Genomic DNA, 27,994 nt, shown 5'->3' with positions numbered 1-27,994 from the left:
CTCTCCTTAAGTATTCTTATTTTCCAAAGCAAAGTCAACTTCAAAATGGCATTAAGTTGCTCAGAGCCTTATCCAGATGAGTTTTTAATATCTCCCAGGGTTGCACAACCTCTCTGCACCACTTATACTAATGTTTACCATCCTCCTAGTGAGATTCTACCCTCTCTCACATGTTCAGATCAGCTCCAATAATGATATCTGAGTAGGGTGACTGTGGGCCAGACTCTTAGTACCACAGGGCCTGTGACATCAGGGACTGCAGTTTTAGAACAGTTCTCATCATACTTCCTATGGATTTCTCTACTAGGAGAGTGGGATTTGCTCCTCCTTCCTACTGTGGAAGCAAGAGCTAACCTCATGCTAACCTCATGCAGCTTCCTTAATGACAAGTTTGTTTTTGTTTGTTTATCTGTTTGTCGGTGGGTTTTTTTTTGTTTGTTTGTTTGTTTTTAGAAAGGACTTTCCTGCCTTAAAGTGTGGAGGCCATCAACACCCTAATAAGAGGACATTTTTGGATTAGCCATGATGAAAACGCCACACAAAGACATGCATCTCTTGTACAAAGAGATGACCTCTTGTACAAAGAGATGTACAAAGACTGATCTCGTGTACAACTTTCCAAATCACAAAACCTTTTTTCAGAGGGCATTATTCAATGTTTTATGAAAGAGAGGAAAGATGCCAGTAAGTGAGGGAGGGAGTTACTGTTCGCTTATAGCTGCTGGAAACATAAGCTAGATTTTCATCATTCCTCTCTGTTTCCCATCTCCTGCACACACAAATCTATCATTAGGGTATATGAAGTTCTAGCTTCTGGCATGACAGAATTATTTGATTCAGACTTAAAAAGTGGTAGTAGTATATGAGGTTTACAAACTGAGTCTTACATCCTGAAATGATCTTTTTTTTTTTTTTTAATAAATTTTAAAGAAAATATTTGCCTATAACAGAATCACAGAATCAAAGAATGGCTGAGGTTGGAAGGGACTTCTGAAGATTATCCAGTCCAACCCCTCTACCGAGCAGAATCACCTAGAGCACGTTGCACAGGATGGCATCCAGGCAGGTTTTGAATATCTCCACAGAAGGAGACTCCACAACCTCTCTGGGCAACCTGTTCCAGTGCTCTGTCACCCTCACAGTAAAGAAGTGCCCCCTCATACTCAGCCAGAACCTCCTGTGCTTCAGTTTGTGCCCGTTGACTCTTGTCCTGTCACTGAGCACAACTGAAAAGAGACCAGCTCCATCCTCTCGACACCCTCCCCTCAGATATTTATACACATTGATGAGGTCTCCCCTCAGTCTTCTCTTTTCCAGGCTAAACAGGCCCAATTCTCTCAGCCTGTCCTCGTACAACAGGTGCTCCAGTCCTCTAATCATCTTCGTAGCCCTCCTCTGGACTTGCTCCAGTTCTTCTTGTACTGGGGAGCCCAGAACTGGACACAGTACTCCAGGTGAGGCCTCACCAGGGCTGAGCAGAGGGGGAGGATCACCTCCCTTGACCTGCTGGCAACACTCTTCTAAGTGCACCCCAGGATACCTTTGGCCTTCTTGGCCACCAGGGCACATTGCTGGCTCATGGTCAGCCTGCTGTCCGACAGAACTCCCAGGTCTCTCTCTGCATAGCTGCTCTCCAGCAGGTCACCCCACAGCCTGTAGTGGTGCTTGGGGGTCCCTAGTTGCAGGACCCTATGAGCAATATTAGGAAAGCAACTGATCTGTGAATTATTTTATATTACATACAATGTATCATGCCACAGATAAGTCTCAATACATAACTCAAGGTTTGTGTAATCCTCTTGAAATTGTTCAGATTACTTAAATGCTAAAGAAAATGTTTTTTTGTAGCTTGATATAAGAGAGTGCTATTATTATTACTTTGCCTAACTTAAGGACATGGCTTTTGATAAACCACCCCCATTTAAAGTTAATTGCTAAGTAGAAGTAGGGGTTAGTGTTAAATCTCTCTTCTGTAGAACAGAGGAATGGCTTAAAGTCAAAGTAAACTTAAAACAGTATAGGAGAAGAAAACAACTAATTTTCCTGTAAGATTTATTTTTATGCTTTTTTTTTTTTTTTTTTAATTGCCACAAGGCTCATTTTAAATAAAGATATTAAAAGGCAAGGTCCCAGTTCTGTAGCTTAGTGTCCTTGCATAAATCAGGAATCACACACAAACAAAATGAGGAAATGTCATTACGGACAAACCATCAAAACTCTGAGCCTCGTTCATGGCAGCAGAAAGAATGGCTTATCCTAGGTCCTAGCACCATCCAAGAGCAAGGAATCAAAGAGCTTCTGTCACTGCACCAGGCCTTCATCCTATCAGCCTCAGAGCAGCTTAACACAAATTCTGTCAATCTTAAAGCTGCTTAGGGTAACATCTTCAAGGCAACTTAGCAATTCAGAGCTTAATCTTCATTGAAACTCAACAAAACCGAGGCTCAGATGTGTTTAATTTACCTTTAAAAATGGGATGTAGGAACTTCTGATGTTACCTTTAATCCTGCTGGGTTTTTAGTGCATGAGAGCCAGGGCTCCCAGGAAAGCAGGTTGTGGGGAATGCAGTGGAGTGAGTGATGAGCTGCAAGGAGCTCACATCAGCATGGGCTTAATTTCATATTTAAAAGACAGAAGCTAAGAAGTTTATCATCATCCCCTTGCAACTTTGTTTAATAAATGTTAAAGTACATATCGTTACTGTTAAATATTTTTGATAACAGTGGTTGATGAGCACTTCTTTCTTCAAAGTTCATAAACTTCAAAGTTTCTAAAGAGCATTGACAACCCCACACAGAGTAAAACCACCAAACATAACATTAACAAGAAGAAATAATCACGGAGTTTTGACATTTAAGAGGTAGCATCAAAGACTACCATTATTTGCTCTTTTTGTTTATTTCTGCTTTTGAATATGCTCACATCATATTTTTAAGCCCATGAGAAGGGAATACTAATGAAAACTGTACTTACAAAGTATTCATTTGACTTGAGGAAATGAGGTTTATAGAAAACATCATCTACCAGGAAAACCATACAACCCAATCATATAGTAAACCTTACTGGGATAAACCTCCTTTGGATAGGTAAAGGATGACAGATAATAGCTCATAGAATCCACAGAATGGGCTGAGAAAATAGTACATCTCTTCTAATCACTCCTGCTCTTTCAGGCAAACTGCTATTTCTCTGTTATTTCTGTTGCTGTTTAGAAGGTCTTGGCTGAGTTCAGCTCTGGCCTTCGGCATTGTTCCATATCTATTGATTTGTATAGGGTTATAGCTTCACAAACTGAAGCCTTTAGAGTTTTCAAGTTTGGCCTTATGAAGCACAGGTTATGTAGAGTTTTCTGACCTTTGTGCTATAAAAACACAGCTTTAGTAGTCTTTGGTTGCATGTGGATCTTTAGAAAATCGCCCTTCTTTAAAAGAGACAAAGTCAAAAACAGGAATGCACTGCATTGCTTCCTGTTGAAGTCAGTGTGCTAAAACAAAAAGGACTCTATCAGCAACCTCCCACTGATTGAGTAAATTCTTAATGAGCTCTTCAAGTTCTGGCCTAGAGACAAAAGGATTTTATGATTTCTAAAATAGTTGCATCCTGTAGAGTTTATGGATTTAGCACATTTCTCCACATTTGGCAGAAAAATTAATCTCCATAACAATTTTGATTGGCTTTGTCAATCTATGTTGTAGTTCCCATATGCAGGTGACACCTCGTTATTTGAGAAGAACCAGACAGCTGACAGAATAAGAATGCAAATTCATCTTCTGAGTCTTTTGTTCTTAAAGGAGAACATTCAAGTTCAAGCAGAAGCCATTACTAAGAAGGAGCCATTGCAAACAAACATCTTGACTTTTCCAAAATGTCCTCTCTCCTCGGAGACAAAGCAGCCATAGATTCTATGATTCTATGGCATTGCTAGTTGGTTGAGGGAAGTGATTGTCCCACTCTCCTCTGCGCTGGTGCAGCCTCACCTTGAGTACTGTGTGCAGTTCTGGGCACCGCACTACAGAAAGGACATTAAACTGCTGGAGAGTGTCCAGAGGAGGGCGACAAAGATGGGGAAGGGCCTAGAGGGGAAGACATGTGAGGAGTGACTGAGATCACTGGGCCTGTTCAGCCTGGAGAAGAGGAGGCTGAGGGGGGACCTCATTGCAGTCTACAACTTCCTCACGAGGGGAAGTGGAGAGGCAGGTGACCTATTCTCCATTATCACCAGTGACAGGACCTGCAGGAACGGTGTTAAGCTGAGGCAGGGGAAGTTTAGGCTGGACATCAGGAAGAGGTTCTTCACCGAGAGGGTGGTCGCACACTGGAACAGGCTCCCCAGTGAAGTAGTCACTGCACCAAGCCTGTCTGAATTTAAGAAGTAATTGGACTGTGCACTTAGTCACATGGTCTAAAATTTTGGGCAGACCTGTGCGGTGCCAGGAGTTGGACTTGATGATCCTTATGGGTCCCTTCCAACTTGGGATATTCTATGATTCTATGATTCTAGCCAATGTTCTGTCTTGTTAATACTTTCTCCTGGCTTTGCCTGTTTACACTTTTTTAATAGCTAGAGAACAATTCTTTTTCAAAAGTAGTCTGTCAAGGTTGCAGTGCACAAACAGGTTTATTATGACATGATCAAAAGAGCACTATCATGGTAGAGAAGTCTGAATACTTCAACTTTTTACATCTCTTGCACAGAAATAAGTAAGAATATTCTGTCTGACAACATTCCAGTATTACATACTGATTTCTGATATAATAATAATATCCCATTTTACTGCCACAATTGTCTGCATTTTGGCTGGTGGGGTGTTTTTCAGTACTAGAGTCATTCTGCTAAGACGAGGTCATACCACTCTCTTTGTATTTATTATGCTCAAATTATACAAATCATAAATGTGGATCATTTTTCCATAGAAAGACTTCTTATTTTAGTTCTCCAGATGTCTAATATCCTTGTCCAAAAAAACAAAGAAGTCATCATATATCTAGCTGGTGGTAATAATTATGTTATCAGTAGGGTTCTTTCCTGTGCTGAAAATTTCCTTTTGATTATAACCTAGTGGAAATACAATGAATTCTGTGGGCAGCCTGGCCACAATGTAATTTTAAAAGCTTCTAATGGACATGGGGTCATGATTAGGTCTGGGAGAAAGCAATTGCAAGCTACAGGGTGTCTGAGACAACTACCTAAAAAAACAACTACCCAAAGCAGAACCTTGAGAGCTATTGTAATACCGAGAGATATCATAAACTAGTTATTTAAAAAAATAATAATAATAAATAAATAAATTCAGTGCTTTTATACAGTGTATTCTGTATTAGGAAGAAGTCACATTTGGGAGCAGGGAGGGAGGGAATGGCTACAAGCAGGGCTGCACACACAGTCCCAGTGTTTTGGTCTTATCGTCTCTGAAGGAAACATTTTATTTTATTTTATTTTCCCTGGGAAAAAAAAAAAAAAGAATGAGTATTTTCAGGCAGGAAATAAGTTACCATTTCTTTAAAACTAAGAATCATGGAACTCTTTGGCTCCTGTGTCAAACTGTGCAACCCACAGGTTGCAATTTCAGGTGAATTACCCAGTAGTTTAAAGTATCCCTGATTTGACACCCAGTCACTTTTCTTTTTCTTTCTGGCTATGGATAATCTTAAATGTCACAACACAGGAATCTGTGCTGCAAAACTGTATGGGTTCCTCAGACAAAAATCTGAGATACAGTCAAGCAGCAGTTTCACTGAGTCTGTGTGGGGAGAAAAAAAACAAATCCATGAAGAAGCACTTGCAAATTTCACATCATTTTGACGCATAATCCTCAGGCCAGGTCAAGGTCAGTCAGAAATGATTGCATTTCTTTAAAATAATCCCTCAGGACAAACCTAACCTAAGTTTTCCATTTTGTTGTGTAATTCAAAACTCACTCACAAGTTTGGGGCTTCATAATGAAATTTCACACAGTTCCCAAAGTACTCCTCAAACAATATGTTATTGCAGATCTTCTCTGGAATTTTTCAAAATACCGTTGCCTAAATACATTAACAATACATTGAGTACAATGTAAGTGAATTTAAAAACATCTACATTTATCAGAAATGCGACTGAAAAAAAAATATGGTAAGGGTCAAGGAATATGCTTGCAGTTTAATGCTAGTTTCAGATTTTTGCAAATCAAATGGGAATTCTGTTTGGCCCCTTTATGCCCTGTAAAATGTTGAAGAAATGAGAAGCAGAGAACATGAAAGAGCTTCATTTTCTTGGGTTACCTTTCAAGTCCTTCTAGAAGAGCTGGAAGGCAGGTAAGTCTGGAAGCAACATGAATTCTGTCTATGTCCATGGCTTAAAAGCTAAAGCTGCTGGTCCTTCCTCACAGTGGGCTGTCACCTGTGCTGCATTTCCTAGAACAGCCTGGAATTGTTCATCAGATCCACTGTCCCCATGCAGTGTGTTGTGATGGGCACACAGACTATTCAGCAAATGAGCTAAAGACAAGGAACATGATCAGTCATCCTTCCTGCCACTGATGAAGTCAAAAGCTTCAAAACCTCTCTAATAACATGAGTCCCTGAGGCTCTGACAGGCAGCTTCCTGAAGTGATCAGTGATGCTTCACACCTCTAGCTTCTGAGTTTCATATCTGAGACTTCTGTTTTCCTTCCTAAACCCCACCGATCTTGGCTATGACATGGCACAATGCTAGAGATTGTGCCATTGACAGAACATTGTGTGCTGTTGCACAGCAAGAGCATGAAAGTATAGCATACATTCATTGACTGACATATTTTTAGAGGGGTTTAGACTTCTGAAAGCATTGACTTAGAGCTTTTCAGTGTAGAAGAACCCATTGCCTGGAGAGAACACAAGAACTAGCAAAACACCCAAATAAGCCCATCAAGACAAACAAGCACTGCTTGTAGGAGCTGATATTAAGGATCATGGTAGGATCTGCAAAATGAACAAAATATTCCCCAATGGCAGACAAATGGCAGTCCTCTTTCCTGATGTAAATACAGGAAGAAAGTATCTCCCTTCTCCTAGTGAAATCTTTCTGGAACTAATGCTACTGTCTCCAAACCTCTTTTCATTGAAGTCTGTGGCAAAGCTCTCTACCAAATTCCCACTAGGAGCAAAATGATAAAGAATGGCTTGGAGTGAATAGAGAAACTGCTGAATGAAGTAAAGAAATAGCATGGCAGCAAATGGAAGGGGCTTGGATGTAAATGTATGATAAGATTTGGAATAGTGAAGTGCCTGAAGGGCAGCCGCAGTCCCACAGGCTCTCCATCAGTGAAAGCTTAGACCTACCAGCTACATTAACACCCCAAACTCCACGTGCCTGGGAGCATCCTCCAGACTTATGGCCCACCACTGCAGCCCCATCCCTTCCTTTATGCCCTACTGCCCACCACATAAGGGAGATGTATCCAAACTGTTGCTGGGAACAATCCCTAGCCCATGCTGACTTCCAAAGAGCACTTAGAAACCATGCTGCAGTGCCCTAGCATGGTTTAATATAATAGCACACATGCTGCTGACACTTGTTCCTCTCAGACCAACTACAGTAATTAAGGTTGAGGGGATCAGCTTCATGATGCAACATCATTAAAACAGGAAATACTCATAGGAAAGAAACAAACAAACACACAACAAAACAGGAATCACAGTTTCTTCAGTCAAAGGTCTGAGACAAACATTCAGATTTTTTTGTTTGTTTGTTTGTTTTTTGAAACCACACTGTCGTAGTATACTTTTAATGAAAGGTGTTCTTCAAAACAGTCCACTCCCACCCTTTCAGAGGTGACAATGTGTGACTGGATCATTTCTAGCACAGGGGCTGCTCTGGCAGCCTGCAGGCATTGAAAGCAGCACCTCAGAGCTTCCCAAGCTCACGTGGAGAGAGCAACCCTTCAGAACGATCTACACATAAGATTCACCTGTTCAGCTTCTCCAGATGAAAGCAAACCTGGGAGAAGAAGGTGGAAGCCTTTATTGACATGCTACTAAGTGAAAATTTAACCCTTCTAATAACATCTTAATTGTACTGCAATGGCTGTTTCTATCACAACACTGCTGTGCTCTCCGTTGTAGCTATAGCAATGAATTACACTAGGGTTTCTTTCATTTTGCTTTAATGTTTTCTTCAAGCTGAGCCTGCAAGTGAGTGGAAATACATCTATTACTGAGAGTGCAGAAAAGACAGCAAAGAAACTTGGGGTCAAATTCTGACTCCGGTACTGAATTACTGTATAAAACCAGGAAAATTATTAAATCTCTGTGTGTTGAATTTCCCCATTGGTTAAAAAAAAAAAAAAACAAAGAATGGGGGGGGGGGGCACATAAGACAGATGTCAAGAAGAGGAAGAATAATGTATCTCTCCCTAATGATAATGTTATGAAGTCTGATGTCTGAGAATCTCTGCTAAGGAAATTTTCAGAGAAAATGATGATATCCTTAACTCATGTAAATGCAGATATGCTAGCAGATTGCAGAAGAGTTAGGGCTGTTTACAGAAACTGAAAATCTCTCCTGCTAAATGTTGTTGTCATTTCATAATCAAGTAAATGGCAAAGAGCAGCCTGTAAATTTATGTGCAAACTCCCATCTGTGCCAGAAGAAGAAAGTAATTTCAAAGATGCAAATAAAGCTGCCACACAGTACCTGAACTGTATCATATTGAGATTACTAGCTATGGTACAGTGATATGGGAGATATGTTTTTTTTGCACTGAACATATAGGGGCATTCAGCAAAATATATTGCTGTGCTTTGAATGCATTAATATCCCTTGCCATGTCAGGAAGATCATGAAGACTACTTACAAACGGTGTTTAAAACCTCAGATAAGGAATCTCAGTTTCTCTGTTAAATTCCCTTTTGTGCCACAGGCTTAGCAAGACCACTTACTCTTTCTGTACCTTTTCATTTTTGAAATGCTGGTAACAATACGGGCATGGTGGGTGCCAGTAGGCTGCAATGCATGGGATTGGACCATGAATTGATTTGCTATTTCCATAAATCTAATATAAGTTCTCCTATGCCAAATATTTATAACTCCAGATGCAAGAAGAGGTATTATTAGAATAGAAATCAGAATATGAGGAAACACTTCCTTACCATGAGAGTGACCAAGCACTGGCACAGGTTGCCCAGAGAGGTTTTCGAGTCTCCTTCTCTGGAGATATTCAAAACCATCCTGGATGCCATCATGCGTAACGTGCACTAGGTGACCCTGCTTGGCGGGGGGGGGGGGGGATAGACCAGGTGATCTCCAGAGGTCCCTTCCAACCTCAGCCAATCTGTGATTCTGTAAATTTACTATGCAATGCAGCTTAGCTTTTCAACATACCTCAGATGCTAAAGTGTTTACGCTAAATTGAAAAAAAAAAGTCCCCATTTTAGTGGTCTTCACTGTCGTATAGACACCTCACTGCACATTTGGTAGTGTACTGCGTCTTGGCACTGACCGTATTTTCATTTCAAACAAATTTTCAGCAAGGAATTTTGATGCTGTTGTGAAATGCTTGTCTCAAGTTTTACACTGAAGTAGGTTCCTAAAAATTATTAAGAAGCAACCAAGCACAAAAATAAAACCTGTTAGGTTCTTTCCAAATTACTTCTTGGATTAGCTAGTGCAATGATCACTTCTGAAGTCTGGAATAATGTCAGGGACTCATATAATCTTGAATATTTCTGATATCCAGCATGTTCTAAATGTTTGCACCTTCTGTTTCACTTCTCAGGACTGTGCTTCTTAATTTTCTACAAGCAGGAGACATTCACAAAGAAGACAGCAGCAATATATAGCACTCAAACAGCACTTTTTAATTTCAAAACGTTGTACAAATATTAAGTAGTTTTCCCCAAACTCAAGCAAAAAACTTGGAACCGAGAAAAAAAAAAAAGTCGTTAATGGAAATGCGGCACATATCCTTTAAAGCTTTGGTAATCACACCCATTCTTATTGTTATTTTTCTAATAAGGGAATTAAGATGACCAAATCACAAGTTCAACACATTTGTTTGAATTGTTTTCAGCAAACTCTGTTTCCTATTTCAGTGTTTTATACACACTTCACAGTAATCACTGGTCTTTCTATTTTTGTAACCTAAAAATATGTCATCTATCCTGTGTAACCCAGGTTCCTATTTGTGAAATGCACTACCCAGAAGATACTGAACAGAATTTTTTCTGATGCTGATGTGGCCTAACAGTGGCCTAACATCGGAGATGGATATGAAATGAAAGTTAAATAATTTAAACTGATTTCCTTTGTCATAAAGAATAACTATATCAGTTCAACAGTAGACTTAATCAGCTGACTGGGAAAAAGGAGCCTTGTAGAGCTCTTGGTTCTGTCCTACGTGATCCAAAAAGGGCTGAACAGTGCATGCAAGTAGCTGGCTGAGGACTTAAACACCTAAAGGAAGAACTCCTCTTTAAGATGTGCTTTTGTCAGCTGTGGAGAAAAGAAAAAAAAAAAGAAGAAAAAAGAAAAAAAAGAGAGAGAGAAGCTGTTACTATCCATGCTTCTCAGATATGCACCATTAGAAAACTGTAAGGTTATTTGAGGTCATTATTATTTAAAATGGCAGTAAAAGACACTAAAAATGAGTTACAGCAACCCATGAATAAGCAGGCAGCATTTAGGCATGTTAGCATGCTCAGCAAGCTCGTTAGCTCTGCTAATCTGTATCTCCAGTAGCTACCCTGTGTGCTTGTATTGTGAGGAGATACCTTTAACTTTTCAGGGAAAAATGCATGGGTCTGTATGGGGTAAATCCTGGTCTGAATAACACTTCTTGGTGCTTCTTTCAGATATCTTCATCTCTCAGAGAAGTATGATGTGTGCTCCTTGGTAGGATGGGTCTTTTATATAGGACTGGGCTGCTTATGTCCTCTCCATAATATTCTGCAAAGACACTAATGCATTTCAGCCTTTCTTCTGATATTCCCCATGGCACGGCAGAACCTATCTTGTATGTTATATGGCTGAAGAAGCCAGACAGACTTTGCTGAGAGCTGGACTTTCATAGAATCATAGGATAGTTGGGGTTGGAAGGAGCCTTAAAGCCCATCCAGTTCCAACCCCCTACCATGGGCAGGGACACCTCCCACAGACCAGGTTGCTCAAAGCCCCATCCAGCCTGGCCTTGAACACTTCCAGGGATGGGGCATCCACAGCTTCTCTGGGTAGCCTGGGTCAGGGCCTCACCACCCTCTAAGTAACAAATTTCGTCCTCATATCTAATCTGAACCTACCCTCTTTTACTTTAAAGCCATTACCCTTTGTCCTATCACTACATGCAAAAAGTCCCTCTCTAGCTTTCTTGTAGGTCCCCTTTAGGTACTAGAAGGCCTGTCTGTGGTCTTCCCGGAGCCTTCTCTTCTCCAGGCTGAACAACCCCAACTCCCTTAGCCTGTCTTCACAGGAGAGGTGCTGCAGCCCCTTGATCATCTTCATAGCCCTCCTCTGGACTCATTCTAATACTACCATGTTCTTCTTGTGTGAGGGTCCCAGAGCTGAATGAAGGGTTCCAGGTGGGATGTCACAAGAGCAGAACAGAGCAGGGGGGGACAATACCCTCCCTCACCCTGCTGGCCACGCTGCTTTTGATGCAGCCCAGGGTATGGTTGGCTTTCTGGGCTGCAAGCACGCATTGCCAGCTCATGTCGAGCTTCTGGCCAACCAACACCCCCAAGGTCCTTCTCCTCAGGGCTGCTCTCTGTCCATTGTCTGCCCAGCTTGTGTTTGTGCTTGGGATTGCCCCGGCCCAGATGCAGCACCTTGCACTTGCCCCTGTTGAACCTCATGAGGTTGGCACAGGCCCACCTCTCAAGTCTGTCCAGGTCCTTCTGGATGCCATCCATTCCCTCCAGCATGTTGACTGCCGCACACAGCTTGGTGTCATCAGCAAACTTACTGAGGGTGCACATGCATGTAACAGTGTCTAGAACGAAGAACTCAATTTGTTCTATAGCTGGGCCAACTGCCTACTTGTAAAAGTATGTTTTACAGAACTACGAATGATTTCTAAGTTGTAAGCTTAAACACATTTATGTTATAAACTTAAACCTGTCTCTTAATTTGAAGTGTTTGTGAAAGAGCACTGAAGTCAGCTCTTGTATCATTTTCATCTAGTAATGGAGTAATCAGCATCTGTAGAGCATGCAGCTACGAATCCTTCACTCTCTGAAAGGTTTGCTTGAAAATTCTCATCTATCTGTAATCTCATTTTAATTATCATTACACATGATTACTCCAATCAAACTAAGTCAGTGGCAAACATTGCATTCTGCATTCACCATTAATGTCAACGAGCATGATGGCAGTCTGTGATGTTAAGTTCTGCTCTAAGGTGAAAATGTCTGTTCAAGGACAAAGAACACTGCTCTGATTTCTTTCTCCTCCTTAGCTTTTCAACACACCCTTTACCTTAGAACTTTCAAAATATTGAGCATTCCGATTTGGCATGCAGTTTACCTCTGGGATGTGACAGTCTTGCTTATTCTCTGCAATGGAAAATATTGTCATTTGTTTTGAGTGATTTAATTGTGTGTGGATTCAGGATTGTAACATCTTCCAGTATTCAGCATGGCAGCCAACTCTGTGGTCAGGCTTTTGAGATGTTGATAGGCTTCCATGGCAAGGAACACAATTACTCAGTGAATTTCTCAGATGGTGGCTCTTTAATACGGTGATAAAATTTAGAGTGTTGAATGCTGATAAGAGCAATACCAACAGAATGACGTGCTGTAAGTTTGTTTGTAGGTGCACTGCCATTTCTTCAGATATTGGGTGTCATTAATTGATTAAGGAGAAGCAGCTGATGGTGCATAGCTGCCTCTTCATCATTTGACCTCATAGAAAGCCTTATTTGAGAAGGCAGCAGATGATCTGCTACTGATAAGAATCCTTCACGAAAGTAAATTTTTACTAAGATATAGCCAAGTTTTTAAAGAATTTCCACTGCTAAGCCATTAAAAATTTTCAGATGTTACTTTCATTCCAAGAACATTTACCAAGAAAGGCACAAGCTCATCCAAGCTCATGGATTACATAAAGTTCAGCAGGATTAGTTATTGTCTTCATCCTCAGAGAAAGGAATTAACTGGGCTTTTCTGAAGCTGTTGGACTGTAAACTCTTTAAGAGAAGGCATATTCCAAACAGCATTTTTTTCTCTTCGTGAAGCAGATCCTTCATGCAGAATGAGTGCTTATGAGACCTTTTGAATGATTTTGGTTGCATAGTTACATAGTTACAACTCCAATAACTTTTTTTTTTTTATAAGTTCTCCTCATTATGAGAGGTAGCCTTGTGTTTTAATTTTACCCGTAAAGCTGTTATAATCATTCTCTGCAATTACACTACAATGCGTAACAATTAATTATATCAAATCCTTCTCACAGATGTGTTTACCAGTGAAGAGATTACTTCAACTTTATTTCTGACAATAAAGAGTTGGTCTTATTATGTCCCTCTTGGGATTTTACTCATCTATCCTTTCTGTAGTTAGGATTATAACCATATTATTTACCCTACAGGAATTTCCCTACAGGAAAATAAACATCAGTTCTTGTCAGGCACACGTTCTTTAAACTGTATTTTGTATAGGAAAAAATATTCCTATATATCTTCTGTAAGAAACCAAGATCTAGGATTTTAGCTGGGTGACTTCAGCTAGCCACCTGCACTCACATACAGCCTTTCTGGGATTCATGTCCAGGGCCTTTTGATGGGAAATAGGGAGTATGTTGACCCCAGGGATTGCTGGTGGAGGTGCAGGGCATAGGCCTGGATGAGGCTGAGGATTGTTTTCACTGTAGTTTGGTAATATAGAGCTCAGTGCAGACTGAAGGTCTTTCTCAGGATCTGGTTGAATACTTTGGCAATTAGTTCATGCTGAATTACTCCCAGCCACAGTTTAACAACCACGTATATTAAAGATAGCTCTCCATTTCTGCTTTGGAGTCCATATACAGATATTAATATATGTCCTATATATAGGACTATTGCATAAGCATACCCAGAGCAGAGATCCACTTTAAACTGGTGGAAAACCTCATCAACATCAAAGAAAGCAGCCAGAGCTACCTGGACAAGTTGTGCTGCACTGGGGGACTGGATGTGGACAGAGAAACTGGTGGTGCTGCGTGCACCTAGAGGGCATTTTGGAGGGACATGTGCCAGACTATCATTACTTTGATCACGGCATCTTTCAGTTTAGTTTAGTTTCAAGTTTCAGGAATTCCATCCTATCACAGGAACAATTTTAACAGCCACAAATTGCTTTTGGCAAGGTCACAGAGGGGTTTCTGGCCACCGGACTTTTTTGCTGGATACTCTGAAATGGTGATTGTTCTTTATTGAGTGAAATAGTAAATATCATACTTCACTGTTAAGTTTCTCTTAAATAAATGTATTCTGTAAACATTACCTTCAAAGCAGGAAGTTTTCTTCAAGTAAGACTTTTCCCTTTGGAAAGGAGAACTGGTTAGCTGGAACATAAAATATGAAAAAATGTTCAGAAGTAAATGTTTCCAAGACTGAAATAATCACTTGTCTTTACATCTTTATTTCCTTTCACAGAGCTATGTTTGACTATGATAAGAGCAAAGACAGTGGCCTCCCAAGCCAAGGACTCAGTTTTAAGTACGGAGACATCCTTCATGTCATCAACGCCTCAGATGATGAATGGTGGCAGGCGAGAAGGGTCACTCTGGAGGGGGACAGTGAGGAGATGGGAGTTATACCCAGCAAGAGGAGGTGAGTGCTGCCTCCTCCTTCCTCCTTCCTTGACCATGATGTTAAAATACTCCATTTTGTTAAAAAACAAAACAAAACAAAACAAAAAAAAAACAGGTGCGTCAATCTACTGGGAAAAAAAATGGGGAAGGTAGAGAAAAATCCCATAGTCATTATTTCAAGAGCTAGAAGATAAGATTTTCATTGTGAGATTTAAAGAGCTTGGGCTATTTAACTGTGTTGAAAAGAAAACGAAAAGGTGACTTGATTAGCACTTTCACAGAGAAAGGTGGGATGGGGGAGAGAAAGAGAGCACCATCTATTAAAGAACTGCAGCAGAGAAAGGGAAAACCAGAACCCAAGTCTGGGAATTAGCTCTGAATGTGAAGTAGAGCGCATGTTTTAATGTCAGGGTGATTAGCCATTACATCAAACTGCTGAGGGATGTGATGAATGTCTTGACATTTTCAAATGAAGAGTGTATGTCTTTCTTTTCTGAGTGTAATAGAATTAAACTGCTGAGCCTGTGTGATGTAAAGAACAAGGCTAAATTACATAATGGTCCTCTTTGACTTCAAAATCTGTTAATTTAATCTCAGCCTGTCTGGAAACTGATGGATAATCAATATCACAGTATGCTTTTCATGTAATGTAAATGAAGGAACTTTCTTCCCTTCTCCAAGCTAAATCTAAATCTTTGTTTAGCTGTGATGGATTCATGCTGACTGGTGGAGAGAAAATAGACATCTGAATGTTTCCCTTTATTTGTATTGTTTACTCTGTCTAGGTGTTTTGTAAAATTGGCCACAGGTCCCTGATAGTATCAGGACTGCAGCACAAATCAGCATTACTTTGTGCCTTTGTTGATAGTTACTATAAAAGGTCAAGAACTGAAAGGGTGGGAGGAAAATTAAATCTGTCAAGCCACATTACATTTTTCTTTTGCAGCAATGCTCCCATACTGCATATAAACTTTCTATTCCTAGCTATTTCAGCCTTAGCATTAATATAAAAATGATCGTGCCCATTTTTTATAATGGGAAAATGGAATGTCTGATGCTTTATAGAGCACCTGCTGTTTTTTCAAGGAGAGTTGGCCCAGGTGCTAATAGAACTCATGGTAGCCCTTGTTCTAAATTACATAAAAGTAAATTGAAAGGCCTTTAAAAACCTTATTGACATAAGCCCTGCAAGGTCCTTATTTTCTCTAATGATGACCATATTTGAATAGCAACCACACCAGGGTTTTCAGCAAAAGGCAATTTTGTAGTTGTATAATAGACAGAAATAAAAACTACATTATAATTTTTAAGATGGGGAAAATGTGCCCATTGAACAAACATATATAGTCTCTACATATTGAAAGAGGAATTCCTGCCTATTATTAATTGCTACACTAAATATTGTTGTAATGACATGATTGGATCACAAATGGGAAAAGAAGAAAGTCTGTTCAATTTTTACTGAGGAAGTGTGGTGTGCACCATGAAAGCTACAAAAAGCTGTCAAACATAATAAACTACCTATAAGGGAAAGAAGGGCAAAGCAAAACAACTGCTGAAGACATAGTGTTGTATCTTCTGTAAGGTGGAGAGGATGTAAGTGCCTGAGACTTATTGGTTTCCCTACATAGTGATGCACAGTGATGGGACCAAAGACAGAGGCTTTCTAGTCAAGGTCAGACATACGACACAGCTTGGGGAAAGGATGTGACTTGGGAAACAGTGAGAGGGAAAAAAGAAAGAAAGAAAAAAAAAAAGGTTAAAATATTGGTTACAGTCTAAAAATAAGGGGCTCAAATTTGAGAAGACACAGGTCTCGTTACCATGCTCTCCACTTGTCATCCTGATTCTTCACTAGTGAATCTCAGCAGTCTGGAAAAATCAATGGCATCTGATTTTCTGCCTGCATTAATGTAATGATGTGATATACCTGAGCTGGAGTAGGGGAGGGTGCTATTGTTTCATGAAAGGTTTCAGTTATACAAGGTTATTTTTTCAAATGCATTGAAAAGTGACTATTATTTCCTTATTGTGGATTCTGGATGATACCTCAGAGCCAGTGAGACCAATATGCTCTTGCCAGCAACTTCTGTGGTCATTTACACCACCCAAGGGGAGGATGAGCAATCAGTGCATACAAGGATGAGCTGTAGAGAATAAAACTCATCAGACTTGCCAGAATATACTAATTCAGAGTTGAATTTCCTCTATGTGTGCTGGTTATTGAGTATGAGAGACTTGATCCAAACCAGAATAGCCCCAGGATTCATCTGACCAAATGTAGGCATCTTCATTTAAACTGATTTCTCCAGGCCGCTGTTATACATCTTACAGTTTATACGGGGCTATTTCTTTAGAAATTTCATGATATGTACTAGGACATATTTATTAACAAACAGTAAAATATGTCTTGTGACAGTACGGGAGGAAAAGAACATCTGTGGCTATTTATTAAGATGTGACTTGTCCCACAAGCCCACCTTTCTGTGAAGTTGCAGGCTGAAGAGATTTCATATTTGTTTGTGCTTTTCAATTCTCCACTTCTTTTCTGTTCATTTTCTTTATTATTATTATTTTTATTTCTTGTGTGTGTGCAGAAGTATGTATGTGTTGTATTTGGATACCTTCCTCTACCAATGTATATATGCGTAAATATTATCCTGTCCTGTGGGACGGCAACATTTTTCGTATTTTGGGTGAGAGGGAGGCTATGCAGATCCAGAGATTATCACTGCCAGGATGAGTCTTTTTGCTGCCTGGTTTGCACCCTATCTCCTGTTCAACAACAGCTAATATACAATTCTTGCATTTTTCATAACTGAAATCATTATGGAATAGCTCTGAAAACCAGCGACCTCTTCAGTTCTACTCAGTATATATATATATATATATATGTATACAAATAGATAAATACATGTATACATACATAAAAATCATTATATAAATATAAAATATATATATAAAATATTATTTCTTTAAGGCACTGTGTAAAGGTAATTGCATTCCAAGTATCGTGTTTTGCATTTTTTTTTACATATTTTTCAAGAAGAGCTCTTCAAACAATGACTGCAGCATGAGTTGATAAGATAAATTTTGAATAATAAATCATGATTCCATACTCCTTTTCTCCTCTATGTTATATATAATATACCAGAAGAAATCATAATTTCTCATTAGAGAGGAGCTGCCACTCATTATTCTCTCTGGGATGTCGGATACATTACCAGCCTTTACCTCTTAGTGATTCAATAGAGTTTGAAAGCTATTTGTCATTACATTTCAGCACTGCTGTCAATGTGTGGACTTGATGTTGTGTTGGTTGTTAAATTGTAAAGTCAAACTTTAAGAGGCAGTTTTGGAGGGTACCACTGCAGCTAAAGGAGATTTCTGAAAGAGGCAGCACAAAGAAATGACAGGGGCCTTGTGTTTCTCCACTGATCTGTGCAAGGACCAAACCCCACAAACTGGTGAGCCAGTGACTTCATTGGGGATCAACAATAACTAAATGCTCAATATCCAGCAGTGCTGAAGTATTGCTGCAACCCTTTCTGCATCTGGAGACAACATTTCATCCATTTGTCAGTATGTATTTGCTGCCTGATTACATCTGTTGTTCTGCACCATAGGACTGAGTAGCCAGTTGGGTAGAAACCAAGTGTAATGCTATAAAGGTGTTATGATTTTGGATCATATTGGTGTAGGCAACCATAGGACTTCAGCATAAGAGGCTGCAAAACACTTCAGTTGTGGTTTAACAGTCACCAAATAGTTGTTATTGTATAGTGTTAATGAATGGATATTACAAGCCAAATTGTTCTTGGTTACATGTCCACCACAAAGATTTATCCAAATTATGCCTAAGGTGAAAGCAGGAAAGGTCTCCCAGGTGTTGGGATACCTGCCAGTCCTATACCGATGTCTCAGGTGGCCTATGGTCTTAGATGAGCACTGCATTTACGTATCTGAATTACTACCACATCATCAAAAATTACTATATTTTCTACTAGAGTGGCCAGCAGAATTAGATTTTTACATCAGATTTTTATTAGCTTTAGATGTATGGATTTAGATTTTCATTTCTACGTATGCTGGGCTTTTGATCATAAGAATTTTTGGTTGCCTCACTGTCCTTCCTCTTGTCAGGATAATCAAATGGATTCAGCTTCCCATAAAGGTCAGTAGCAGGCAGAGCAGCCTATTTCTGAGACTCCCTCCCCATGGAAATTCTCACATTCAGTAAAGTGAAATAAAAAAAAAAAAAGCATGAAACCAATGTCATAAGTTACAGTGTATTAAATTCCTAGAAAGATATTTTCATTTAGGAGTAAAGCGATTTTAATTTGCTGTAGCATTGATTTTACACCTTCTTTTTTTTTTTTTTTTCCACTTTTACTTTGCTGAGTATCTGCACACAGAAAAACTTACATTGTAATCCCCACACAACAGCAACCTCCCACTTCAAGAATGGAAAGCTTCAGTATTTTCTATGATGTGTGTACTTTTGTTTGACTTGGGTCTGTGTGTCTGAAATTAATTTAGTTTGCAATTCCACACAGAACAGCCTAGCCTAAATTCTCACCACTTCTACTATTGCTCCCACTGTAGGCACTGAGTATTTGGTCTGATAACACTAAAGCATTCACACTAATCCTTCTGTCGTCTTTAAGATGTGCAGCCACAAAACCATCATTCCAAGATTTCCATTTTCAGCTCATTTGAGTGCATGTGGCTGCAAAGAGTTGTGTAACTCGTATCTCTGTTATCACTGACTAAAGGTGTGTGGCAGCACCATCCTGACAGTTGTGTTGTCAGATGGACAGCATTCTCCCCGCAAACACGTGTAACCACACTCTCCTCCCAGAGCAAAATGGGAGGAAAAAAAAAACATTAAAAACCAATGTTTCACAAACATTTTTAAGGACAAGGAACAAGAGATTTCCTCAGCACAGAAGTCCCTGTGGACAAAAAGCCAGCTTAAATTTGTTATTCTGCTCAGCCTGGCAGAAAGGCATGTTTATCCACTCAAGTGAGTTTTATTTTTAATGGTCTCCTACAAATTGTCCACCTTCCTAAATACCCCTTAAGACTTCAATCTTTAGATTATAAAACTTTTTAATGTGGCATGATCTTGTAAGCTTTGTCTAAAATAAGTTACCTGACTATGCTTACTAACCTAATGAGAAAAAATAAATACGGAGTAAAATTGATATGCGTGTGTATATATAATCCTCTTCCTGCCTCCTACAATGACAGAAAGTTATCTGCTGAAGGAAAACAGCCCTTCGCTTTTAAACAGAATGAAGTTGTTCTACAGTATTATGAGAATTCATTTTCTAATAGCATTAGATCTACCATTTTCATAAAATATTGACCAGGTGCTAAGCTGCTTTCTATAAGCAAGTCAGTGAAGGTGAAGAGCTGAAAGACAGCATGTTCTCTGCTACTGAAAAATTCTGATGTTCTGTTGCAAAAATACCACTTCAGGAATGCTCAAAAATAATCTGGAGAACAGGAATTTATTGGTACATTCAGACCTCACATAAACAAAGCTAAACAATGCAAAGAATGGAAGCAATAAAAGACTATTTGCTGATTCCACATATTTGGACTATATATAGTAATCCACATTTTCACTTACCTTTCACTTGATGGGTAGGGAAAACAGATGTAAAGTGGATGTCGTGGAAATGGCTAAGCGAGACATGAAGAAACATGTTAACAAAGATGTAAAATATAGCAAGTTTTTTTTTTTCAAATATCCATTTTATATTGCATTCTGTAGTAACTCTCCTTACTACAGTTCTCATACTGGATTTGGAAGTTGCTTTCATTCTACAAAATGCCTCAGTGCCAAATCTGTGCAAAATAGGCTACTGTAACCATTTTACTGGATTCCAGATACCATTTTTTTTGTTTGTATCCCTACATCAATGATAAATGCAATTATTAAAGATTAATGTATATCTCACTTGTTATTTTACATCTCCACTGAGAAGACTGATTAGTGCTTTTACAAAGGCACTGACAAAATTCCCAGTGGTCCGTTAATACCCAACAATAAAGGTTCACAGTTCATGTTCAGATGAGGTTTACTGAATTTCTTCTTGTTTACAGTGCACAAAAATATCCGAAAGTCTCATTTTGAAAAATCCCATTTTCAAGAGACACAAAAGGTGGTTAGACATTGCAATGCCTTTAGGTGTTGCATCCCAGTAGTAAGTTCCTCAGAAAATGAGTCAGAAGGGAACAGCGTCATAAGGAGCTAAAGTCTTGAACTTGCTAGTGAGGAAATACTGAAGTCTGAGGTATACTTTGAATGTACTTCTCTACAACTTCCTCGCGAAGGGGAGTGGAGAGGCAGGTGACCTATTCACTGTAAACACCAGTGATAGGACCCGCTGGAACGGTGTTAAGCTGAGGCAGGGGAAGTTTAGGCTGGACATCAGGAAGAGGTTCTTCACCGAGAGTGTGGTCGCACACTGGAACAGGCTCCCCAGGGACGTAGTCACTGCACCAAGCCTGTCTGAATTTAAAAAGCGATTGGACTGTGCACTTAGTCACATGGTCTAAACTTTGGGCAGACCTGTGCGGTGCCAAGAGTTGGACTTGATGATCTTTATGGGTCCCTTTCAACTCAGGATATTCTATGATTCTATATTTTGAATGTACTTCTCCACTCCTTTAGCCATACTGGGGAAGAGGAAAATGAATCCTGATCATTAGTGGGAAAAACACAAACAAACAAACAAACAAAAAACAAAAAAAAAAACCTGTAAGGTGTCTCCTACCATGAGAAGTTTCAAAGTTGTGAAGCCAGGTGGGAGGCCATATCTTACCTCACCCTGGTCACTCAAAAGGCTGGAGGAGGTGATTTTAGATTATTGTCCTTCTACTAGTTCCTCCATACGAGACAGTAACTCTCTCCTTTCATCACACAAGGAGTCTAAGCAAATAAAGCAGAAATAAAGATTCTCCTGTGAGTACAGATGCCCTGGAAGCGAGTGTAGCCACAACAGACAGTGATGCCATACTTCACTCTCAAAAACTTATTTCCCCTTGAGTTTAATGAGATTTAAATCTCCCTGTAGTTGCACAAGTAGTGATGGAGTAGCTTGGGACAGCTTATAAGTTTTTTTTACCCCAAATTATCCTTTTTTTTTTTGGTAGGGGAAGAAACTTGCATGAATGAGCATCTCTGAAAACAAGTACACAGTTTATACTCCATCTGCCCCAGATCTCAGATGTTCTTAGACCATTTCACTGTACACCATAATGTTTCTGCAGGGAGCTACACTTGGAGAGCAGGTGGAAAGCAGGAGATGCAGTCCTCATCAGTTGTGCTTGATGAGACTGTCTCCATGTGAGGCTCAGAGATTTTCAGCTCCCAAGTCACATCTTTGAAGATCTCTTGAAACCTCATTGAGCCTCAGTGACCCCCAAGCAATTCTGAAAATGGGACTTGAGCCACGAAGTAGTTTTTGAAGTTGTGTCCTTGCTTTCCTCAAACCTGTAAGCATAGTTCTACCAAGCAGATTTATAATTAGGAAGGGGCATGGGATCAATGTATATCATGCAATCTTCGGTTGCAAAATTGGGTCTTTGCAGAATTTGGCAGAGGGGAATCCTTCCCCTTCACTTAATTTTTTGCTCAGTCCCTTTATAATCCAGTTTTGTGCAGCAGTGGTGAATGAAAAATGAATACAGTTTAAAGTGAAACTTTTCTTCCTTTAAAAGCAGTTTCCTCAGCTGATTGTTCAAAACATAGTCCAAGGGATGGTGGCTGTACTATCAGCTAAAACAATGGAGAAGTGTAAAGAATTTAGGCATTCACAGTGTCAGCTACTGTGAAACACACTTTGTGCCTAACCTCCTCTTTTTCTTGGAGATAAAATGACTCATTTATTTTTGTTAAAATATAGAGACTGAAAAAATAAAGATTCAAAAAAGCACTAAAAATGCTTGAGTTAATGTTCCTTTTAAAAGTTAATTAAAATATATATTTAAAGAGCTGGATCAATGATGCATGCAAAACTGATATTCAGTATTTTTTATTTTCTGTCATTCACAACAATTTTTAGTCCATTTTTTGCATCTGTCTATGGCAAAAATGTCCCAGTAGCTCTGATGAGAAATTATAGAATCATCTTTGTTCACTGCAGCCTACACTCTGGCCACCTCAACAAAGACAGAATCTTTGGAGAACCAATTTCTAATAGATTTCTCCAGAGCATGCAAAGAAACAAAGCTTTTCAGACATTTGGATATTGGGAGGATTCCTAAAGGAAAAAGAGAGGTTTATTCCTTACACCAGAGCAGCATCTTGTCACACTTCAAGTCCCTCACCCAATACATGAAGACACTGGAGCACCTGAACCAAAGTGCTTTAAAATAATTTTATATCCTGGGTGAAACCATTTATTTTCTGCCAGCTTTTCTCCAACAGCTAACCCATTTCGTTGACACTTTGGGCAGCAGCAGTACTGTAATCACCCTGGGATGTGTGAAATTTTGGCTTGGAAGTTTACTGTTCAGCTAAATAATAAGTAACTGAAAAGATTTCTATTATGAAAAGTGTCAGGAAAATTGTAGTGGGAGACAACACTGTATGCTATCCTCAATACAGTTTGTCGATTATGAAATGCTTGTAATATTCAGCAGGCATTATAAGCATGTATGAATATTATTGCTACACTTTCCAGGAGGATTAATGGCACGTAATGATATTATTTATGCACTACTAGAAGCAATGCAGAATGTTTCTGCAGTTCCTCATCTGTCTTGTATGCCTGTAGAGAACAACCATTCCTCCTTGACTGCTAATGCAATTATGAAGAATTTCATAAATAAGATCCACTCTTCAGGGTTAATTTCCAAATTTCTTTATGCAGTGAATAAGAAATCAAGTTAAAAGCAGATGTTTTAGGAAGTTAGACAGGATTGGAATGAGTGTAAATGTTAACACAGATTAATAAGTATAAGTAGAATACTGTGTTCATTTGAGGTAATTATTTTCTCAGAAGGCATCCATCCTATTTAGGCAATTACACAGCCTCAAGTCTTCATTTCATACTGATACTATCAAGGGACTTCATCTGCTAGTTTAACTTTAAGACTGTTCATGTGTTTTTAATAACAGATTTAATTTGAAAGCTGCATTTGAGCTGTTTCCATGTGAATATTCCACACTTCCAGAGAAATGCATTTATTCTAAATTTAAACTGTAACTATAGTAACCAGCATTCACTGTGTTTCAGTAGGAAATGTATAAGCCCACACAGACAAAAGGAAACATGTTGTGCTAATTATCATTCTATCAAAAGATGAGAGTTTTTATTTAAAAAATTGATTACCACAAACTAGGTAATCTTGCTATCCAGACTTAGAAACCAAGAGATTTGAGGGAATATATTTTAATGTCCTTTATGGGAAACTGTGAAAGTTAGAAAAAGGGTCATATTTGGACCAATTTGGAAGATATAATAAACCTTTTTTTTTTTTTTTCCCCTAGCTATTTATTGTCTAATAAAAATACAATATTGAGCTCTTATAAGCTAGCTTTGCAGGATTTGACTTGGATTTCCTAGAGAAGTTCATAAGCTTAGACAAACAGAGTTACTGTTTCAATTATAGGCAGATGATCGGATTTTTTTGCTTGGACCAGTAAATGATAGATCCTGTAGATGATTTTGCAAAGGTAGTAATTGCCACTTTTATAGTAATGACCATATTATTCAAGGCAAGTTAGGACAAGAATAGCTTCTTTTCTGCATACTTCTGTTTCCACCTGTTTTTCTTGGGGTTTGGTTTTGTTTGGGGGACAGCTCACCCTTTCAGAGATTTTTTTTTTAATTACAGGTATTATTTAAGCATAGTGTGTTAAAAGGTTTAATATACAACATTTGTAAATCTTGTAGTAATGGTGAACTTTCAAAATATGTTATAGGTATATGGTTTTCCTACAGGTAAAATTTTTACTGTATATATATCAATGTTCTAATACATTTTAATGTTCCCTAACATGTTTTTAAAATAATGCCCATTCATTAAATAATGGAAACTCGGGATATTGACCCATAATATTTAGGGACAGAAAAGGAACAATGTCTCTCTCTCTCTCTCTTTTTTTTTTTTTTTCCCCTCTACACAAAGGATTGGAATTTGTGTTTGTCCATTCTGGATCGAGATACCACACTTACCTCTTCTTTATTATTTTGGTGTCTAAAGTTCTAAACCATTAAAAAGTAAACCGTGTGTTTTCTCTAATCTGGATTCATCAGGCATCAGATTATGACCAATGATTTTGATTTTTTTCTCTCCTAAAGAGAATTTTTTAGATCTTGGTATTTTCTCACTCTGAAGGTACTGCATATACAAAGTAAAATCGCCTCTCTCAAACTGTATTTATTGAAGCAGGAGATACTAAGATCAAATAATTGTTTAGGCTTTTCATTGAAGCTTTTCCACTTCCTTTAAATATACAGCTACCAGAACTGTAAGGACAGAGACAAATTGTGGGTTATACCACACTGCAGTTTGGGCTCTTCAGTCCTATGAGGTGGGCACACATGGACTGTCTGCTGTATTTTTTTGTTTCAGATCGGGGAAGAGCTGTCAACACTAATGCCCTTTTTGCCTTCCCTTTCTGCACTTTGGTTTGTCTCATGCAGCTGTCTTAATTCTCGATACTAGATTCATTTGTGTTAAACTGATCTTGAAGATAAGCTCACCCAATGCATCTATCTGTTAATGGGTGGACAGTTCATGGGACCAAACTGAAACTAGAGCAGAGAAACTGGAATACATCATTTGTGTCCTCTCCTACTTGACCACGCTATTTTGTTATTAGTACCTGCACATTTTTGTCCTCAGAATCCACATACTTCACTGAAATAAATCAAAACAAATTCTTTTCATTCATCTGCTGGCATGTAGTACGTAGTTTAAAAAAAGACCACCTCCCCATTTCACAGTGTTTTAAAGTGGCTGAAAATAGTTCTTCTGCCCCAAATCATTTGTACCTCTCAAACGTGCTAATTTGAACAAACTGTGTAATTTTAAATAATCAAAACCTTGAAGAAAAACAAATTTCTCTGCACTAGAATATTGCAACGAGTACCTCCATCTGTCAAAAGACAAATTTAGAATAAGGCCTTTAAAACAAGAAAAAGTTTCCAGGGACAACATCTTCAAAATTACTTCACTGAACCTGCATTCATTCTTCAAAGCGAGCTGATGACAAGACATTTAAAAAATCTATGGCATTGTAAAACCTGGAATGAAGAACCAAATATTTAAACATGTAAAGGGCTCTACAAAACTATGGGCAGACCAACTGCCTGTGTGTAGCAAATACTGCTTTATGGCTTTGGGATAATTTGAGAAAACTTAAAATATCTAAACTTCTAGTTACCTCTCTCCTGCTCAGTTTAGAAGGAAATTTTCTGTTTTTCTTGGAGATTCGAGGTAAAGGTTGCTCTGAAGAATAAGGAAAGGAGCATCCCCTTCCCCCTCTTCCCCTTCCCCCTCTTCCAGTCTGCACCAGCAGACCTGCTGCAGCACTTACCTGACCATCCCAGTCAGCAGAGTCAACTGGTTAAAACCATTAAAACCTATCCACTTTTATGACTGAGCGTGTTTTCAGCTGTGGTGAAGGCAGCAATTGGGGGGGGAGGGGGGGGGGAGGGGAGGGGAAGGGAGGGGGAGGGGGGCATTCCAGGGAGCAAATGGAAAATGAGGTGTAAGGAGAGATAAAAGTACCTACAACAACTCTGATTTCTTACATTTTAGTCCATCAGGTGAAACTTTGTCCTTTTTAGTTTGCATTTGCCGTGAGTTTAGGTACTGTTCACCACTGCTATGTGTCACATGTTGTTTTTTAAGGTATTTTAAGATAACTTTCAAGCTGTTGGTGAGCCTGAAACTATGGTGTATTTTTTTAAAATAGATTGGATTCACTTTGCCTTATTTGGACAATCTAAATGTTCATCCTTTATGTAAACTAGGGATCAAAGCTCCCTCTATAGGAAAAGAAAAAGGTGGCTTCATAGAGAGAAATTTGTTGTACCCCAGAGTACAGATCTGAGAGCACTGAGGTGAATGGCTTATTCTCTCTGTCCCTCTTTTGTTCCTCTGACCGCAGAACCATAAATGTTGCCTAATTTCTGGACAGCTTAAATCAGAGAAGGTAAATCCTTGATGTGCTTTTACCATATCTCCGTGTCTGTTGGGAGGGAATGCTGTTCTCTGGTGTAAGAAAGCTAAGGCTCTTTAAAGTCAGTCCTGTGTTTGCCAGCAAAGTGCTACTTGGCTGAGGAAGTGACCTGACATCTCTCCCAATTTGTAAAATTTGTTTTAGATTTTAGATGTTCTGTTCACGCATAATAAGCCACCAGAGGTCTTAGGAGATCAGATATCAAATGCATCGTACAAAACGCTGCTCCAATCAACATGTGAGTCTTTATTCATGTTTTCTTTTCCACAGAGTTGAAAGAAAGGAGCGTGCCCGTTTGAAGACGGTGAAATTCAATGCGAAGCCTGGTGTAATTGATGCAAAAGGGGTACGTAAATAACAAAACCTCTTGAAGTTGCACTTTGTACTCATATGTTTCAGAGTAGACAAAATTTCAGCAGCATAAGAAACATTTAGGTTGTTGCAACAAAAGCCTGCAATATAGTGAAATATAGACAGAAATACAATATGATGGTAGATTTTAAAAAGAAATATATATGGATATATGTTCAATGGAACAGGGCAGGAAATATAAATTTCCTGTTTTCAAAAGCTGTTACATCTCAAAAGAAAGGTTGAATGTTAGAGTCCTGAATGCAAAATTTAGGTTTTGGGACATTCTGCTTTGACAGTTTTGACAGACATTGAACACAGGTGTGTTTCACAGCAGGCACGGTGGGCTAGCCAACACCAAATCTGCAAGTACCTTCCCACCAGCACTACCTGGCCAGAGCAGTGTTTCTGTTGTTATCACTCTTCAGCATTGCTTTATTGTGCCCAGCAGTTGACTGTTTTCACTGGTCTGGTATTTAATACCTCACACATTACAGTCTGGCTGGCAAGAGTCTGAACATGAAAAATGACCGCAGTACTGGCTGTGGAGGTATATTTTTCTGCTTAAGTATAGCTTACATTTTAGCAGTATAGTATTCACTTGATAGTACTTTTGCAGGGATTTGGCTTTGAAACAACGTTGATGTGCGTGGGATTTACAACTGAGGGCTTCAGTGATCAAACCGAGAGAG

The 27,994-nt window shown here is 39.1% G+C and overlaps 1 protein-coding gene across 32 annotated transcripts in view; it reads left to right on the top strand.

The window, feature by feature from the left end:
- Positions 1-27,994, top strand: part of DLG2 (discs large MAGUK scaffold protein 2) — a 1,043,894-nt gene that overhangs the window by 969,979 nt on the left and 45,921 nt on the right. For all 32 annotated transcript variants that reach the window (XR_010828657.1, XR_010828656.1, XM_048080922.2 and 29 more), the window contains 2 exons: positions 14,583-14,759; positions 27,222-27,297. Coding sequence is in view for 30 of the 32 variants with exons in the window: in XM_048080922.2 (XP_047936879.1) it covers positions 14,583-14,759; positions 27,222-27,297 (253 nt within the window). In the remaining 2 variants the exon portion in view is untranslated. The remainder of the gene's footprint in view (positions 1-14,582; positions 14,760-27,221; positions 27,298-27,994) is intronic.

Source organism: Anser cygnoides, chromosome 1 (genome assembly GCF_040182565.1).
Source record: "Anser cygnoides isolate HZ-2024a breed goose chromosome 1, Taihu_goose_T2T_genome, whole genome shotgun sequence".
Lineage (NCBI taxonomy): Eukaryota > Metazoa > Chordata > Aves > Anseriformes > Anatidae > Anser > Anser cygnoides.
This window is presented reverse-complemented; position numbering and strand designations above follow the sequence as displayed.